Below are 16,506 nucleotides of genomic sequence, written 5' to 3' on the forward strand. Positions count from 1 at the left end.
TACTGTATATCTTTTGTATAGATGATATGATTTGTTAAATTACCATAAGTTTAATGCAAATTAAAAATATTGTACTTAGAACTTTAATTATATAAATATAAATTTTAGTCTACTTGCTATAGTACTTAGATGATGTACTAAGTAAGTTCCAGAAAATGTTTTAGTAATAGCTGTTTAATTAAGTGTATTATTATAGTGCACAAATTTAATATTTTGCTCACTTATTCTTTCATTCTTATAGAATTAGAATTCTTATAGTAACAACTGTTCTTTAGCAATAAAAACCGTTCTAAAATGGTAAAGCTTTGAGTAGTTTCCTTTGTGGTAAGTTAATAATAATCTATAATTAAAAACACTAACAGCAAGGACTGTTGTAAAGCTAATTAAACAAACATTGCAGTAATCTCCACTCTTATAAAACTTTTTAAAAAGAAATAATCACAAGCCTCACTATAAACTTGAGTGTAATATGTTCCATGAACTTTAAAGGTTGGAATATATTAATACAACACAACAGATTATGGCATGCTGGGAATACTGCCATAAATATTTAATACTATGAATTGCAATTAACACGCAAATTATAATAAACACATTCACAACAGCAATGTAAGGATCGCCTCGACAGAGACTGATTGGAATTGAACGAGGTGCTGTATTTATACACGTTTATGCAATGTTACAGAATGTTCAAGGTAAATTGGAATTATCGCAAAGCCACAAGAAAGACATTATTATTGTATACATTGTTATTGTATTAGAAGGGGATGCGATGAAAATTATAATTGAAAATTGGGTTGCAAATACTGAAAGGTTGAGAAACACTGCAGCAAACCATACAGCAAATTGTTGGGGTAAAAAAATGGCCAAAAATTATTATAAATTTTTAAATTGACAATGGTTTGAGAAAATACTCATTTTATAAAATGTAAAAAATTTGTGATCTTTCACCAATCATAATCTATCAAACTCTTTGTTCCTTGAAACATGTGAATGACAATTTGAAAAAATTCAATAAACTTAAATAAAAATATTATTTTGTGACGGCCTGGCCATTTCCAACTTTGGAGAATCCCTATCACGAGAAATAATATGGTTTTCTTTTTTCATAATAAGTATTTTTATTAGTTTAACAATATTTTTAAGAGAAATTATGCCTGTTATTAGGAACTATTATAGAATTTGAACAATTTAATGCAGTTAACTGCCTCTCTAATTTTTCATAAAATAATTAATTTTTCAACTTATATTTTATAATTTAGTTTTTATGATTTATTATAATTAGGCCCTGTACAGTACAGTACTGTATTAGATATGTGCAATAATAATTAGGCTCACATACAAAGAAAAGATTTTTATGAAATGTTAAATACATTACAGGTGTACAACTTATACACTACTGTACGACACTATGTCTGACTCATATATTTCCTCAGCTGGTCTAAAAATAAACAAACATTTACACTGTCATCTCTTGCATTAATCTCACATTGATACAATAAGCAGTTTTATTTAAAAACCTTTTCAACGTGATGATGTCATAACAGCATTATAATTTCGAAGTGAAGACTCATAAAATCTTCACATCAGTTTAGTTTTGAATAGTATGAGATAAAGTGGCATCTATAGCATGAAAAATTAACTTAAGTTATACTTAACTTATTATTATTATACTTAAGTTTTAATTTAAATTCAGTACAGTACAGTAATCTGTTACGATACCTTTTTATTTTTGTCTGTTCAGTATAGTGTAATGAGTTTCTTACATACAAATAGTTGCAAATTTTTTAGTTTAAGGTAACAATTAAAATTCCGAACAGTTTACTTTCTGCCTGTACTTACAGTTATCGCAAAAGAAAACATATGGTGGTTTGTTTTGATCAAAACTAAACATGTTAGAACAATTAGAAAAAAGTCAATCGGTAAAATCAGCAGCATTAGATTTAGGTGTTGGTGAAACAACGGTTAAAGATTGGGAAAAAAACCATCCTCAGATTGAAGCATATTGCATACAGCAAAACAGCCAGGTGGCTCTTCAGTCGAGGTGTACCTTAAAAAAAGCCTGTTAGATTTACTAGATGAGACACTATGGATACAGTTCCTTCATGAAAGAGAACAAGAAATACCTCAGCAAACCTCTGTTAAAAGAAAAAGCTATTATTCTAAATGGAAAAAAGTTCAGCAAATGGTTCTGGCATCAGCACTAGTGATTCCTTTGTAGCAAGTGAAGGATGGTTATATCGTTGGAAAAAGCGTCATGGAATCCATACCTTAAGTATATGTGGGAAAAATTATCTGTAGACCACACCGCAGTGGAAAAATTTATTAACCTCATAAAAAAAAGATCATCAATGAAGAAAATCTTAGTTTAGAACTGTATAATGTGGATGAGACGGAGCTTGTATATAAGTCACTGCCAAATGAAACAATGGCTGTTAGATATATGATTCATGATATAAAAAAATCAAAAGACCACATAACTACAGCTATCTGCTGTAATGCAAGTGGATCTCATAAACCTCCACTTTTTCTAGTAGGAAAGTTTGAAAATCCAAGAGTACTGAAAATCATTAATAAAACGACATTACTGGTGTATTATACAGCAACAAAAAAAATGCATGGATGAGTGCTTCGTTATTTAAAGAACAGTTTTATAACGAATTCATTCCTAAAGTACAACAACTAAGAAAATTAAATTTACTTGAAAATCAAATTTACCTGAAAATCTGTGCTATTCCTAGACAATGCTTTGTGTCAACCTTCTTTTAATGAGCTTGCAAAAGACAACATTAGGGCTCAGTTTCTACCACCTAATGTAACACCCATGATCCAACCTATGGATCAAGGGGTAGTATCCATCATACTTTACATTTTAGTTTTAATAATGTTATTATAAACTAAAGTATATCTGATATAGAGCAGTAATTTTTTATTTTGCTTGAAGATCTTGCCATAAGCTTAAAGCTTGTGGGATAGGGAAATGGAATTTTGTAGCACATGAAAAATGCCGTGCTATTGTTACAGTATTAGTACAAAAGTTTAAATATTGGTCATTACTGCACAAAAAATATCACCTACAGTATCTCTTATTCATAAAAAATTCTTCTTCTTTAACTGATTTTTTCACTTAAACAACTACCCATCAAACCCAAGTAAGTTGGTTAACAGGGGGACTACTGTACTGAGAGAACTTACCTTCAAATTATTTTTTAATAAACTAAGGATTGGTATGATATCTTAACTTTTAGAAAAAAAGAAGGAATATCAGTAACAAACTTTTTTAATAACTTTATTTTGCTAAGATTATACATTAAAATTTTCCACTTCTTTTTCTTCCAGTATATTTACTATCCTCTCTAACAAGTTTTCCTTGTCTTCTGCGTCGCTCCTTCTTTTCAAGAATCCAATCTCTAGTTTTCTTTATGCATTTTCCCCGGATCTGTTTAACAAACTCTCGTTTATTGGAGTAATTCACAGAATTACTATCGTTTTCGACACCAAGTGCCTTTGGCAATGGAGTACTTCCACCAGTCATTAACACAAGAAAAAACTTTTTAGCTTTTGTAGAGTTTGGATAATCAACCACTAAACCACCAGAAAAGCCTGCTTTCATTGCTTGTGATGTGATCAATTCAATCTGATTAGAATTTTCAGGATAAAACTGAAAAACAGCTCTAGCTGTTCTACTTAAACTGGCATACAAGGATGAGAAGAATTTATAAAGTCTTTTAACTGGACTGTGATTGCGATGATCTGCATTACACAACCACTGCAATGCACTAATGCTAACTGCACCATCAAATGAACCAGCTCGAAAATAAACCCCTTGTCCAGCATCACAAAGTATCAAATCTCCATCGACCTCTCTTTCTTGTGCAACATTCAACATTGCAGTTGATATATCAACACCTACCCACATATGTCCATGCTCTTCTAAAACACCACCACTCAACCCAGAACCACATCCGATATCAAGTATCAAACATGACGCATCATCCGGTAATGTTAAGAGATCAACTGCTCTTTCTGTCATCTTTTCTTGTATTTCAATCATTCGAGAATTCTGTGAATACTTTTTGGCTTCAATTTCATCATAATAAACTTCAGGTGGTGCTTTGTGTTCAGGTCTTTTAGATGATGCCATTTTATTTTAAAACCTTAGTATCCTAAAAATAATAAAATTTAAGTTACTTTACCTTCACATAAAGTACATACAGAGAAAATAAAACAGAATAAATATTGAAAAAACAAAAATTTCACCTACCATAATATTTAAATACATTTTTAATGCACCAATACACAATATAAAAATATTCTAAATGCTAGTAGACATAGCTCATCCACACATGCGTGTGTCCAAAAGAATTCCAGGTTAAAAATTGGGGTAAAGTTAAGAAACATAATCAATGACCCAATGACAAAACAGAAATACAACAAATTGAACAAACCAAAAAAATAAAAGGAATCAATAAATAACACAACACAAATTCATTCACAGCAATGAAATACGCTTAGAGAATATATTATTTGTATCTTGAAAAATAAGCATAGAGAAATGAAGCTTATATTTTAATAATTTAATGAAACATTTACCATGCTTAATAAAAAGTTGAAAATATGTTTCCAGAATATCTTTTACCAGACAACAATCAATCTCTTCTTCAATGGTATTTATTTCACAGCTCAAATATATAAATGATCAAACCAAAGTAAAGTACAGGGTGGGTGGGAAGTCCCTTTAACTGTAATAAATCCAGCTTAATTGGGCTCTACTGCTGATATCGCTCATTACTGCTACATTGATCTCCTGCTACATCACTCATTGATGCTAGCTTATTTTTCAAAAAATGTTTTTGTCCTTATAACCTCACTACAAAAAAAATCTTTCAGGTTAAACTTGGTTAATCCTGTTCCATTAACTGGTATACTACAGGGTAAGTTTACATTTTAACAATGAGAACAGAGATGCACTAATGGTTCTTTTTTCATATTCTAGATTTTCTTTTTAATAATTTGTTAATTTTTGAAAGCTACTAAAATTCAATTCCATTTTTTTGTTAACCTGCAGATGTGACTAATGGTATAACTCACATTTTATAATAATGTTTCCTAACACACATTTTTTTCTGAGTAAATATCAGAAATTATTATCACCACTTGGAAAATTTACAGCAAAACACTACATTAATAAATTGAAAAACAATTACTTAATTTTAAACACAAGATGAAAAAATGATAGCTATACAATCACAAAATAATATTTTTTAGTAACAGCGCATAAAGAAAAATAATAGACCATCCAAGACTTTAAAGGGATCAAAACAAAAAAATTTATGAAACCAAATTTGAATGTAAAAATAATAATTTTAAAAGATTAATATAAAAAATCTAATATAAAATATTAGTTGATAATTAGCGCAACAGATTTTGAAAGAATAGTCTCATCATTATTTATTATTTTTTTAAGTATATTATGTTTTTCTATGCTCCTCAGTGAATAAATAATTAGGTTTAATGCCACTTCATATTTATAAATTTTCTTTTAATACTTCATAAAAGCTAATATAAATAATTTCTCAACAAACCACACCTACTGATTGATTATTCAGTAAATAACTTGATAAATAAATCTGTTTTTATTTAAATAATATTAATTTGTGGCAATGCAAAGACATCAGGGCTTATACACCACTTGATGGATTTTCAATTATTCACATAATTACACAAATTCTATGCGGCAACTTAATTAATTAGTAAAAATAAAAGTAGGTCATGAAGGAATTCCTGAAACTCTTTTATATCCAATATTCTCAAAGTGCAAAAATAACTCTTGATCTTAACTAGAATTTTGTAAAATTCATAAAAAAAAATAACTCCTTAATCATTCATTACTAATACAATTTTAACCTATTTAAAGATGTCATATTTTGGATGTATTAAATGCCTCCTCTCATCCTTACATCTCAAGTAGAAACCTCTTGCCTACATTTAACAAAATGTCTAACAACAAACATACTTGGCAAAACCTTTGCTGTTACAAAATTAATACATTTAAATATGATCCAACTCTTATTTTATTAAACATCTGTTTAAAATTCTTGAGAATTCAATCTAATTTTTTCATGAATAAACAACCATAGAAAATGTTATCACCCCCAAAAAAAAATCTGATGTGGAATTCCTTGTACGCCTATCAAATTACATATACACATTTTTTAAAATGAAGATTACTAAACTTTTATTTCAATAACTTCTGATGTTTTTTGTTTTTTTTATATTATTATTGAATTCATTATTTATCAGAGGTTAATAATTATTAATAAATCAATATATTTAAATTAAAAAAAAAAGTTATAAAAAAGAGGAGATGAAGTCTAATTCAAACAGAATTGCCTTCCCCTTGTAAGATCAAAATATTTCATTAAATAAAATTTAATTTGGCTATAACTGTAGAACCAATCAAGATAAGTACCACATATGATATCTTTGAAAAGCTCCCAATGAGGGCTTATTACTGCAGTTAAGAAAAAGTTTAAAATCCAAATTTTTTGGGTTTTGGGTTTTTTTGGACACTCTTGGTTCAGTTGATTGCAATGAAAAGGGGAGGTGCAACACCAGATGTTACAACAATCCTAAATCCAAAATTTCAACATCCTACGACTAATCGTTTTTGAATTATTTGAGATACGTATCTACATACAGACATCACTCCAAAACTGGTCAAAACTGGATTCAGGGATGGTCAAAATCAATATTTCACCCAGTTTAAAAATCATAATAGAAGAATACACACATGGAAAAAGCCAGGTGATACTGCAAGGTATCAGATAGGATATACCATTGTTAAGCAAAGATTTAGAAATCAACTCGTTAAGCAAAGCTTACCCTGGAGCAGACATTGATAGCGACTATAATTTAGAGATAATGAAATGTAAATTGGGATTTAAAAACCTGAAGAAAAGGTGTCAGATGAATCGGTGGAATTTAGAGAAGCTTGAGGAAGAGAAGTTATAGAAGATTTTTGAGAAGGACATCACAAGAGGTCTGAGTAAAAAGGATAAGGTAGAAAATGTAGACTGTTAAAAAGGAAATTCTTAAATCAGCAGAAGCAAACTTAGGCAGAACGAAGAGAACTGGTAGAAAACCTTGGATTCCACACGATATATTGCAGCTGATGGATGAATATAGAAAATATAAGAATGCTAGTGATAAAGAAAGTAAAAAGAACTATAGACAATTAAGAAATACTTTAAACAGGTAGTGCAAACTAGCGAAAGAAGAGTGGATTAAAGAAAAGTGTTCAGAAGTGGAAACAGAAATGAACATTGGTAAAATAGACGAAGCATACAGGAAAGTTACGGAAACTTTTGGGGTACATAAATTAAAATCTAATGATGTATTAAACAAAGAAGATACAACGATTTATAATACGAAAGGCAAAGTCGATAGGTGGGTGGAATATATTGAAGAGTTATACAGAGGAAATGAATTAGAAAATGATGTTATAGAGGAAATTGAAGAGGATGAATCAGAAAAAACAATACTGAGATCTGAATTTAAGAGAGCATATAAAGATTTGAATGGCAAAAAGGCTCCTGAAATAAACGGAATAACTATAGAATTACTGCACAGTGCAGTTGATGAAGAGATTGATAAATTTTACAAAATGGTACGTAATATTTATGAGAAAGGGGAAGTTCTGTCAACTTCAAAAAAGTGTTATAGTCATGATACCAAAGAAAGCGGGAGCAGATAAATGTGAAGAATACCGAACAATTAGCTTGACTAGCCATACATAAAAAATCTTAACTAGAATTCTTACAGAAGAATTCAGAGGAGAGTGGAAAAAGTGTAGGAGAAGACCAATTTGATTTCAGGAAAGTACAGGGGCAAAAGAGGCAATTTTAGGGCTCAGATTAATAGATGGAAGATTAAAAAAAAACAAACCAACATACTTGGCATTTATAGACCTAGAAAAGGCATTCGATAATGTAGACTGGAATAAAATGTTCAGCATTTTAAAAAAATTAGGGTTCAAATACAGAGATAGAAGAATGATTGCTAACATTTACAGGAACCAAACAGTAACAGTAATAATTGAAGAACATAAGAAAGACTAGCTAAATTAACATAAGAAAACTAGCCATAATAAGAAAGGGAGTCCGGCAAGGATATTCCCTATCCCCATTACTTTTTAATCTTTACATAGAACTAGCAGTTAATAATGTTAAAGGACAATTTAAATCCAGAGTAACAGTACAAGGTAAAAAGATAAAGATGCTACGATTTGCTGATGATATAGTAATTCTAGCTGAGACTAAAAAAGATTTAGAAGGAACAATGAACGGTATGGATGAAGTCCTACGCAAGAAGTACCTCATGAAAATAAACAAAAACAAAATGAAAGTAATGAAATGTAGTAGAAATAATGAAGATGGACCACTGAATGTGAAAATAGGAGAAGAAAAGATTATGGAGGTAGAAGAATTTTGTTATTTGGGAAGTAGAATTACTAAAGATGAACGAAGCAGGAGCGATATAAAATGCCGAATAGCTATATTTTGTTAATATAATTTCAGCTTCGGTCAGAAATATAATTTGTTTACATCAAAAATGAATTTAAATGCCAGGAAAAGATTTATGAAAGTATATGTTTGGAGCATAGCATTATATGGAAATGAAACTTGGATGATCGAAGTGAGAATAAAAGATTAGAAGCTTTTGAAATGTGATGCTATAGGAAAATGTTAAAAATCAGATGGGTGGATACAGTGACAAATGAAGAGGTGTTGCAGGAAATCGATGAAAAATGAAGCATTTGGAAAAACATAGTTAAAGGAAGAGACAAACTTATAGGCCACATATTAAGGCATCCTGGAATAGTCGCTTTAATATTGGAGGGACAGGTAGAAGGAAAAAATTGTGCAAGCAGGCAATGTTTGGAATATGTAAAACAAATTGTTAGGGATGTAGGATGTATGGACTATACCGAAATGAAACGACTAGCACTAGATAGTGAATCTTTAACAGCTGCATCAAACATAAAGACAAAAAAAAATTAACTTTTAAGTTCAGGGTCGTGCCCGACAATTTAAAAACAACACATTATAACATGAAAGAAACAAGTCTATCTACAGTACTACTACAGCTCATTTGTTCAGTAGTTATGCTAGTGGGTGGTTGTTTTTAAGTCAGTGGTAGTGCTTTGTTTTATAATAACTAAAATTAAGTTTTTTCTTTAGAGTTGTATTTTTATTGTTATTGTGTACAAAAAAGTACAATGAAGGGTTCTGTTGGTGTTTTTGTTAATGAAATTTGTCATAAAAAATATTACTCTCCATTTTCTGAAGAGGTTTTTCAAGTAAGTGACCTACCTCCAAATGAACAAATATTGATCAAGTTGAGAGTGAATCAAAATACCATTTCAATTTGTCAATATCATAAAAATAGAAAAATACAACCATATTTTGAGAAATGTCTGCTGTAATCCTTTACCAGTGCAGCAACATAAACAGCCAGTACAAAAAGTTTTAAGACTAATTCAGTTTGATTATCTTGAAAGGCCAAAGCAATTTGAAGTTGACTTGATCCCGAGCAAATCCCTTTGCCCTTCATGCTAGAAAAAAAATAATTAACTGTTGCGGAGAATCACTCAAGACATGATAATATGACTTTGTTAAGACTGATTCAGTAGAATTTTCAAAGAGAGCACCTTTACATGAAATAAGCTCCGTTTGTCATTAATTGGATATTTCCATTACAAAAATAATAAAGCTAAAAACTAGTCTCAGAGGGGTTCCTGCTTAGAAAAAAAATACTCTAAAAAATTTCATATGCGGTGAAATGAACACTAAAGGAATCATTTGATGAAAATTTAACCGAAGTTGTACTTCCCACTACCAGTAACTGTACTGATTGTGAATATGATAAATTAAAGAAAAATGTGCCTTATAGTAAAGAAGAAAAAATTAAAATAATTAGTTTGCTAACCGAGTCTTGGTCAAGGAAAAAAATTTGTGATGAGTTTAACATAACTAATTATTTGGTACAACTTACAAGGGAACTACTAAAATCTCAGGGAATTCTTCCTGATTTGACCAAAAAAGCAGGCAATCCTTTGAGTGAGAAAGTTGTAAATGCTGTGATAGAATTACAAGAAGATGAGAATAGCAGGGTCTGTTCAGGAAAGAAAGATTGTTTCTATTGGTAATAAAAAGTACAAACAAAGGAGGTTGCTTTTATTAACACTAAATGAGTTACTTGTACAATTCAAATAGCAATTTCCTGATTACATAATTGGGTGCTCTTCATTTTGTGCTTTGAGACCTAAATAGTGTGTGTTGCCAGGAGCTGCAGGTACACACAATGTATGCATATGTAAATATTACCAGAATGTGAAACTTATGATTGAAGGCTAGAAAATAAGTCTGTAAAGATTACTGAATTTTATGGTCTGTAGTACTGAAAAAAAGGCTTGCATGTTTGATGCACATCATGTCCACAACCTGAGCTATTAAATGCTCCAAAATGAACTAAAAGACCTACCAGATGAAATATTATTTAAACAATGGATTAGCACTGGTAGCTAACTTGATCACTGAAGTTTTATCTTTGGAAGAATTTTTTGAAGTTCTAATAGAGAAGCTATTATCTTTAAAGGAACACTACTTTATCTCTAAAGTTCAGTCAAAGTACTTAAAAGAACTGAAAGATTCAATAGCAACTGAAGAAGTCCGCATAGCTCTGGGTGACTTTGCTGAGAATTTCACCTTCGTCATTCAAAACGAAATCCAGTGCTACCATTGGAGTAACCCCCAAGTTACCGGGCACCCTTTTTTGATTACTTAAATGATGATGAAATTTGTCACCGAAGCCTTTTCTTTACAAGTGACTGGTTAGACCATAACAGCTGTGCACTGTTTTCAAAAATATTTGACTGAAGATGTCAAAAAACTGCTCTTTCAGTTAAAGAAATTATTTATTTTAGCGATGTGGCTGGCAGTCACTATAAAAACAAAAAAACCTTTTTGAATCTTTGTAATCACTTCAAAGATTTTGGTCTTGAACCAGAATGAAATTTATTCGCTATGTCTCACGGAACGAAAAGAATGCCAGCGACTGTATTGGAAGATCTACAAAAGGAGCTATTTTTATGGCAAGTTTGCAGAGACCATATTCAGACCAGAAAACTTCAGCAGAAAAAATGTTTAAATTTTATTTCGACAAAATTAAAGGGATTGTCTACATATTAGTGCCTTTAGAAGTAGAATCAAATGAAGCAAAACTGAATCACAGATTTAAAACCTGTCAAAAGGTTCCAGAACTAGAACATATCACAAGTTCGTACCACAAAATCCTAGCACAAGACAGTGTTATGTACACTTAGAAAGTGACATTTACATTGACCATAGTGTTACTATTGTACCATATTTTGAAACTGAGTCTTTCAAAACAAATGACATTGTAGTGCGTGTTTTTGATCATAACTGGTGGATTGGATAAGTTAAAGATGTGAGTTTGGAAAATGGTGACCTGATGATTAATTTCTACCATGCACACGGTCCTCATACATGGATTTCAAGATTTCAATAACTGACATGAGTATGGATACAAGTGACAAAGATTTTGAGGAAGTTATCACCAATGGAATTTATAACTATGACAGATCAAAGCTACAACATAACCGACAAATTATCTCAAGAAATATCTATGCTCAACATAGTGGTTTCCTCTTGGACAGCTGCAGTAAAGTTCTTTTTATCATAACCCCCAAGGAAATACACTCTTACTTTAAATAAACTCTATTATAGAATACATTAGTCCTACTAAGTAAGTAGCTTTGTTAAAATTTCAAACTTTTTTAAACTCAATTTGTAGTTAAAACACAATGATGAAATTTTATATGCTAATTGCCAGCTATTAGAAGTATATTTTGAGAAAATTTCAATTTTTTTTTTTTGTTCAGTGCTTTTTGAGATATGCCAATTTGAAAATCAACTACTTTGACCAAATATCAATATTTGAAGGCTTGTAAAACCTAAAAGATGAATGTGAAAGATCTCAAATCTTTGCAGTCTAGTAGACTATTAAAAAAATATTGAAGTTGTGTTTTTATCCTTTCTATGAAAAAAATTCCTCAAGTTGTTAATTTATTTGAATCAAAACACAATTTTCTAATTAATTTTTAGGTTATTTCCTTAAAACCTATCAAATTTTTGGTTATAACATGAATTGTAGATGATTTTATATAGAATAAGATGTTTTTTGTTTCAAATAAATATCTTTATAAATAATAGTTATTTAACTTATTACTAAACCTTGAAAACACCAAAAATGGCAAATCTTCTTAAACCAAATGGCCGCTAGCAACCCGGGTGTTAATGATAAAATTGTGAAAAAAAATGTTTTGTACTCTCAGATTCATACACAAACAGAAAATGTACAAATAAAATATGTCATCAACAAATTACTTTGTTATTGGTTAATTTCATTTGGATTGACCCACATACAGTCACAAAAATCTATAAGATAACTTTTAAATTAAAGAGAACTGACAAAAGGTTTAATAGTTGTTATTTAGATAACTTTTAACAAACACTAAGTCCTAAATAACAACATGTTCAGATGTAAATCTCATCCTTAATTTCAGTAATGCTGCTTAAGACTGGGTATAAAATTCTGCCCGAATTATTTTACAAAATATATTACATCTGCTAAGATTCATTAGACATAAAATTAAGTTAAATAATTATTAATTATAAGGAACAGTCACTCATCAAAATAAACCTCTGTTTTAGTTGCTTTAAACACTTAGTATGTGAAGGTACGCAATCTTGGTTTGTTATATTTCTAACTTACAAGGGGCTCTTGTTTCTTTTATAAGTGACAGAAGTAAGCAACAACAAATAAATACAAGAGCTATTTACTCTATATAAATCAGACAATAAAAATAACCCAATTACAATACAATAATCACCTAACGCCACATTAAAAGTGGAGGATAATACAAAACTCGTTTAATTTTAAATAATAATTCAACTTCACCTTTCTAAACTACTGTATGCAAACAATTGTGTAACACAGTGAAATAAAGTATAATGTCGATTTTAGTTTAATACATTATAGTTGTTGGCTTATAGACATCGGATTAAATCAAGCACATTGATTAAATTACTTAAGCTGAATGTGAATATAGATTAGGTTAAAAAAAAAATTGGTAGACGTAAAATACATAATTGCTTACTTTTTGTAAAACAAATTGACAGCTGGCAATCATCTATTAGAATGATACAATTCAATTACGTATTAACTTAAAATTCAGTTTCTTTGAAGAACAAAAAGGTGAATACTCAATTATAATGTATTTTGAGATACCAATAATATTCGATATCAATAAATTTATAATTTGGACTTAAATTATGAATAAAGTAACAAATTATAATACATACGATTCAGTGTCACACTGTGAAAAATCAGCAATATTACAACACAGTAAAAGCAATTCCAATTTTCACTTTAGAGTTTGAGGTTATGTTTAACGTTGTAACTTATGGAATTTTTACAAATCATGTTTGGTATAGCAAAGTTAATGTTAATTTCTTACGATCAGGTATCGCTGAAACTCATCTTACAGAAGGAAGTTAGCCCTCTTAACACATGGTAGCTGTGTGTTTAACACCAACTGTTACATTTAAAATTTCAGCTTTATTATTAATTTAATAAAAAAAACCCGAGAGTGTTAACTTTTTTTATTTCTGTAGTTGAAAGTAATTTTTTGAGTTTCATTAGTTCTTTTTTTGGTTTTCTGCATCAATTGTTTGACCGGTTTGATGGTTTTCTTAACTACTCTATTTTATACCAGTTAAATTGTATATTCCAGTTTTTGTCTTTATTCTTTTCAACTTTGTATCCAGATTTATCTGGCATGGATACCTTAATGAATGAGTCATCATAAACGTTTCTTCTTCACCGTATTCCGCCTAAGACCTACCTTCTCAGTTTCAAGACCGAACGATGATAACGCGAAACCGTTTTTCACCCTACAAATAAAAATTTCAGGAACTTGTATGGCACTCATCTTCAGGAAAGGCAGTTTACTTTCATCAATACGACATATACTGTGATATCACTTAGGTATTTACATTTAAATGAATATATTAGAAAAATCACCTGCAACTAAAAAAACCAGTACTTAAGACAAAATATTGCATGGAGACGCATCGATTTTGATTCTGTCTCATTAAAATTAAATTGAAAAATTTCTGAACACAAATGTAAATATATATATATTTACATGATGGTGATATGCAAGATTATGTCAGTCATAGCTTCAAATTAAAAATTTGATGTTTATGCCAATTTTTAATTTGATACTATGACTTTGATATAATCTTGCATATCACTATAAAAGCTTGTTGTCAAATCCATCCTGAGATACCGTTCCTAAAATTATTCTTTACATTTTAGTGCGTTTAATTTAAGGTGCTTTTAATTTTTTTAAATTTATTTATGTGATTCTTACTTTCTTTACGAAGTAAAGGAAGTATTGTGATTGCGAAACATATCGGTTTTCATATTTCAACGGAAATATCCATTTTGACCATCCCTGAATCCAATTGATTAGTTTCGGCGTGACGTCTGTACGCACGTATGTATCTCGCATCACTCAAAAACGATTAGCCGAAGGATGTTGGAATTTTGGATTTAGCACTGTTATAACATTTAGTTCTGCACTTCCCTTTTTGATTGCAATCGAAATTAAAATTTTAATTAATGAAATATTTGGATCTTAAAGGAAAGGCACATCAGTTCGAATCAGACTTAATCTCCTTTAGTTTTTTTTTTTTTCAACTTTTCTTTGTTTTTTAATTTAAGTATATTGATTTAATAATTATTAACCCGTTATTGTAAAAAGTCGGTTAAAAATAGAATTTTTGCGTACGATGAACAACTGAAAATTCACGCCTAAAGGTGAAACCATTAAAAGTGAAAACTACTGTGTCACTGATAGCAAAAAACAAATTCGAAAGGTGTGTAAATTTTCAAAAGGTTTGAGTTTGTTTTATGGTAACGATTTTCCTCATACACCCATAACAAATTTTTGCCTTCAAGATTTCAGTTTTTAATTGATGGATTATCGGTCGTACAATCCTGATTTGGCTCCAGGAAGGAAATTAAATGCTTGTTGAAAAATATACTTAAGTGCGTAGGAGAGAGCATTATATTGAAAAATAAGCATTATTTTTTTAAGTGGAAATAAAAGTAAACGGGTTTTTTTTTAATTTCGCTTTACTTGTGTAACACTTTACTATTTCGACTTACTCTTGTGCATGAATTACTTTCCCAGCGAATATGCCTAGAATGGCTATATTGAAAGGAAGTATGATCGTATCAAAAATAGGGTAACTAGTATTTCAAATCTTAAGTTTTAGGGTCCATCTACACAAAAAAAAATTTATTTAAGGACGTATATGTATACGTACGTATGTAGGAGTTTGTATCATACGCTTTTGGCTTTATATCTCAGATTGACCGAACCGATTTTCTCCAAATTTTGGCTCAATAATTTCTTAATGTAAGGTATTGATCGCGTTAATTTTTTCTTAAAATTCTTTAAGGGTATTGGGGATATCACAAAAAAACTAATTTCGATTTCTTCAGAGGCACTTTAGAAAAAAGTTTTCTTTGGCTGATTTTATACCTAAATTGTGTAAATAGATCAAAAAACTCTTTTTTTTAATATTCAACCCTCAGCTCTTAAAATTGAATTATATGTAGCTTTGTCATTTTGCTCTATCTCCCTTCGGTTTTAATATATATTTTTTAATTTTTTTGGTATTTTGTTTATCATACTGTATAGGCCTATCAAAAAATGTCTACAATTTTACAAAATTATTAACACCGAACCTTAAAAAAATAAAATTTTTACGTTTTTGTTTACCTTTTATTAGACGGGGTGGTAGATTTAAAAGAAAATCGAACTAAACCTTAACCTCTGATTATAATTCAATAAAAACATGAAAAAATATAAGTTATTAATGAAATAAAATTTTATGTACTTTTTATTTAAAAAAAAATCTAAGTATGCAATTTTATAAGCATACAAGGAAGTCAAGTGGTGTCCACATCAGATTTTTTAAAATAGAACATATATTCTGACCATGAATTTGGATTTCATGTTGAAAAATATGTATTGTTTGAAACATTTTTTGTCAAAATGAGATTTCAACCTCTAAAGTAAAAATGTTATTTAGTTAATATGTTATTGTAAACTGAGATGTGTAGGTATGGTAAAATAAACTGAATATGAAATTTACTTATTCAGACTTGATTGTAAGAAAAGTTAAATTGTTCTAGCAAAATAAAGACTCTTAAGATTCATTTACCTGATGATTTTTATTTCAAACTTTGTTTTCCTGTTTTCTGGCAGTCAGTCTTAAAAATTGAACAAAAAGGTGAAAACGTTTTTATTTCTGAAGGATTTGTTTTGAAAAATGGAACCAAAAA

The 16,506-nt window shown here is 29.8% G+C and overlaps 1 protein-coding gene across 5 annotated transcripts in view; it reads right to left on the reverse strand.

Moving 5' to 3' along the window:
* LOC142333505 (18S rRNA (guanine-N(7))-methyltransferase) overlaps positions 1-13,872 on the reverse strand; it is a 31,274-nt gene extending 17,402 nt beyond the window's left edge. Inside the window, exons 1-2 of one of the 5 annotated variants that reach the window (XM_075380764.1) lie at positions 13,449-13,840; positions 3,274-4,166 (exon numbers count right to left, since the gene is read on the reverse strand). In XM_075380764.1, the coding sequence (XP_075236879.1) occupies positions 3,311-4,144 (834 nt within the window). In that variant the 5' untranslated portion in view covers positions 4,145-4,166; positions 13,449-13,840 and the 3' untranslated portion in view covers positions 3,274-3,310. Of the gene's footprint in view, positions 1-3,273; positions 4,167-13,044; positions 13,166-13,243; positions 13,395-13,448 lie in introns of those variants that run through there. The other 4 variants (XM_075380773.1, XM_075380783.1, XM_075380791.1 and 1 more) reach the window with 4 other exon arrangements.
* Between the last annotated feature and the right edge of the window lie 2,634 nt (positions 13,873-16,506).

Source organism: Lycorma delicatula, chromosome 1 (assembly GCF_047948215.1).
Source record: "Lycorma delicatula isolate Av1 chromosome 1, ASM4794821v1, whole genome shotgun sequence".
Taxonomy (NCBI): domain Eukaryota; kingdom Metazoa; phylum Arthropoda; class Insecta; order Hemiptera; family Fulgoridae; genus Lycorma; species Lycorma delicatula.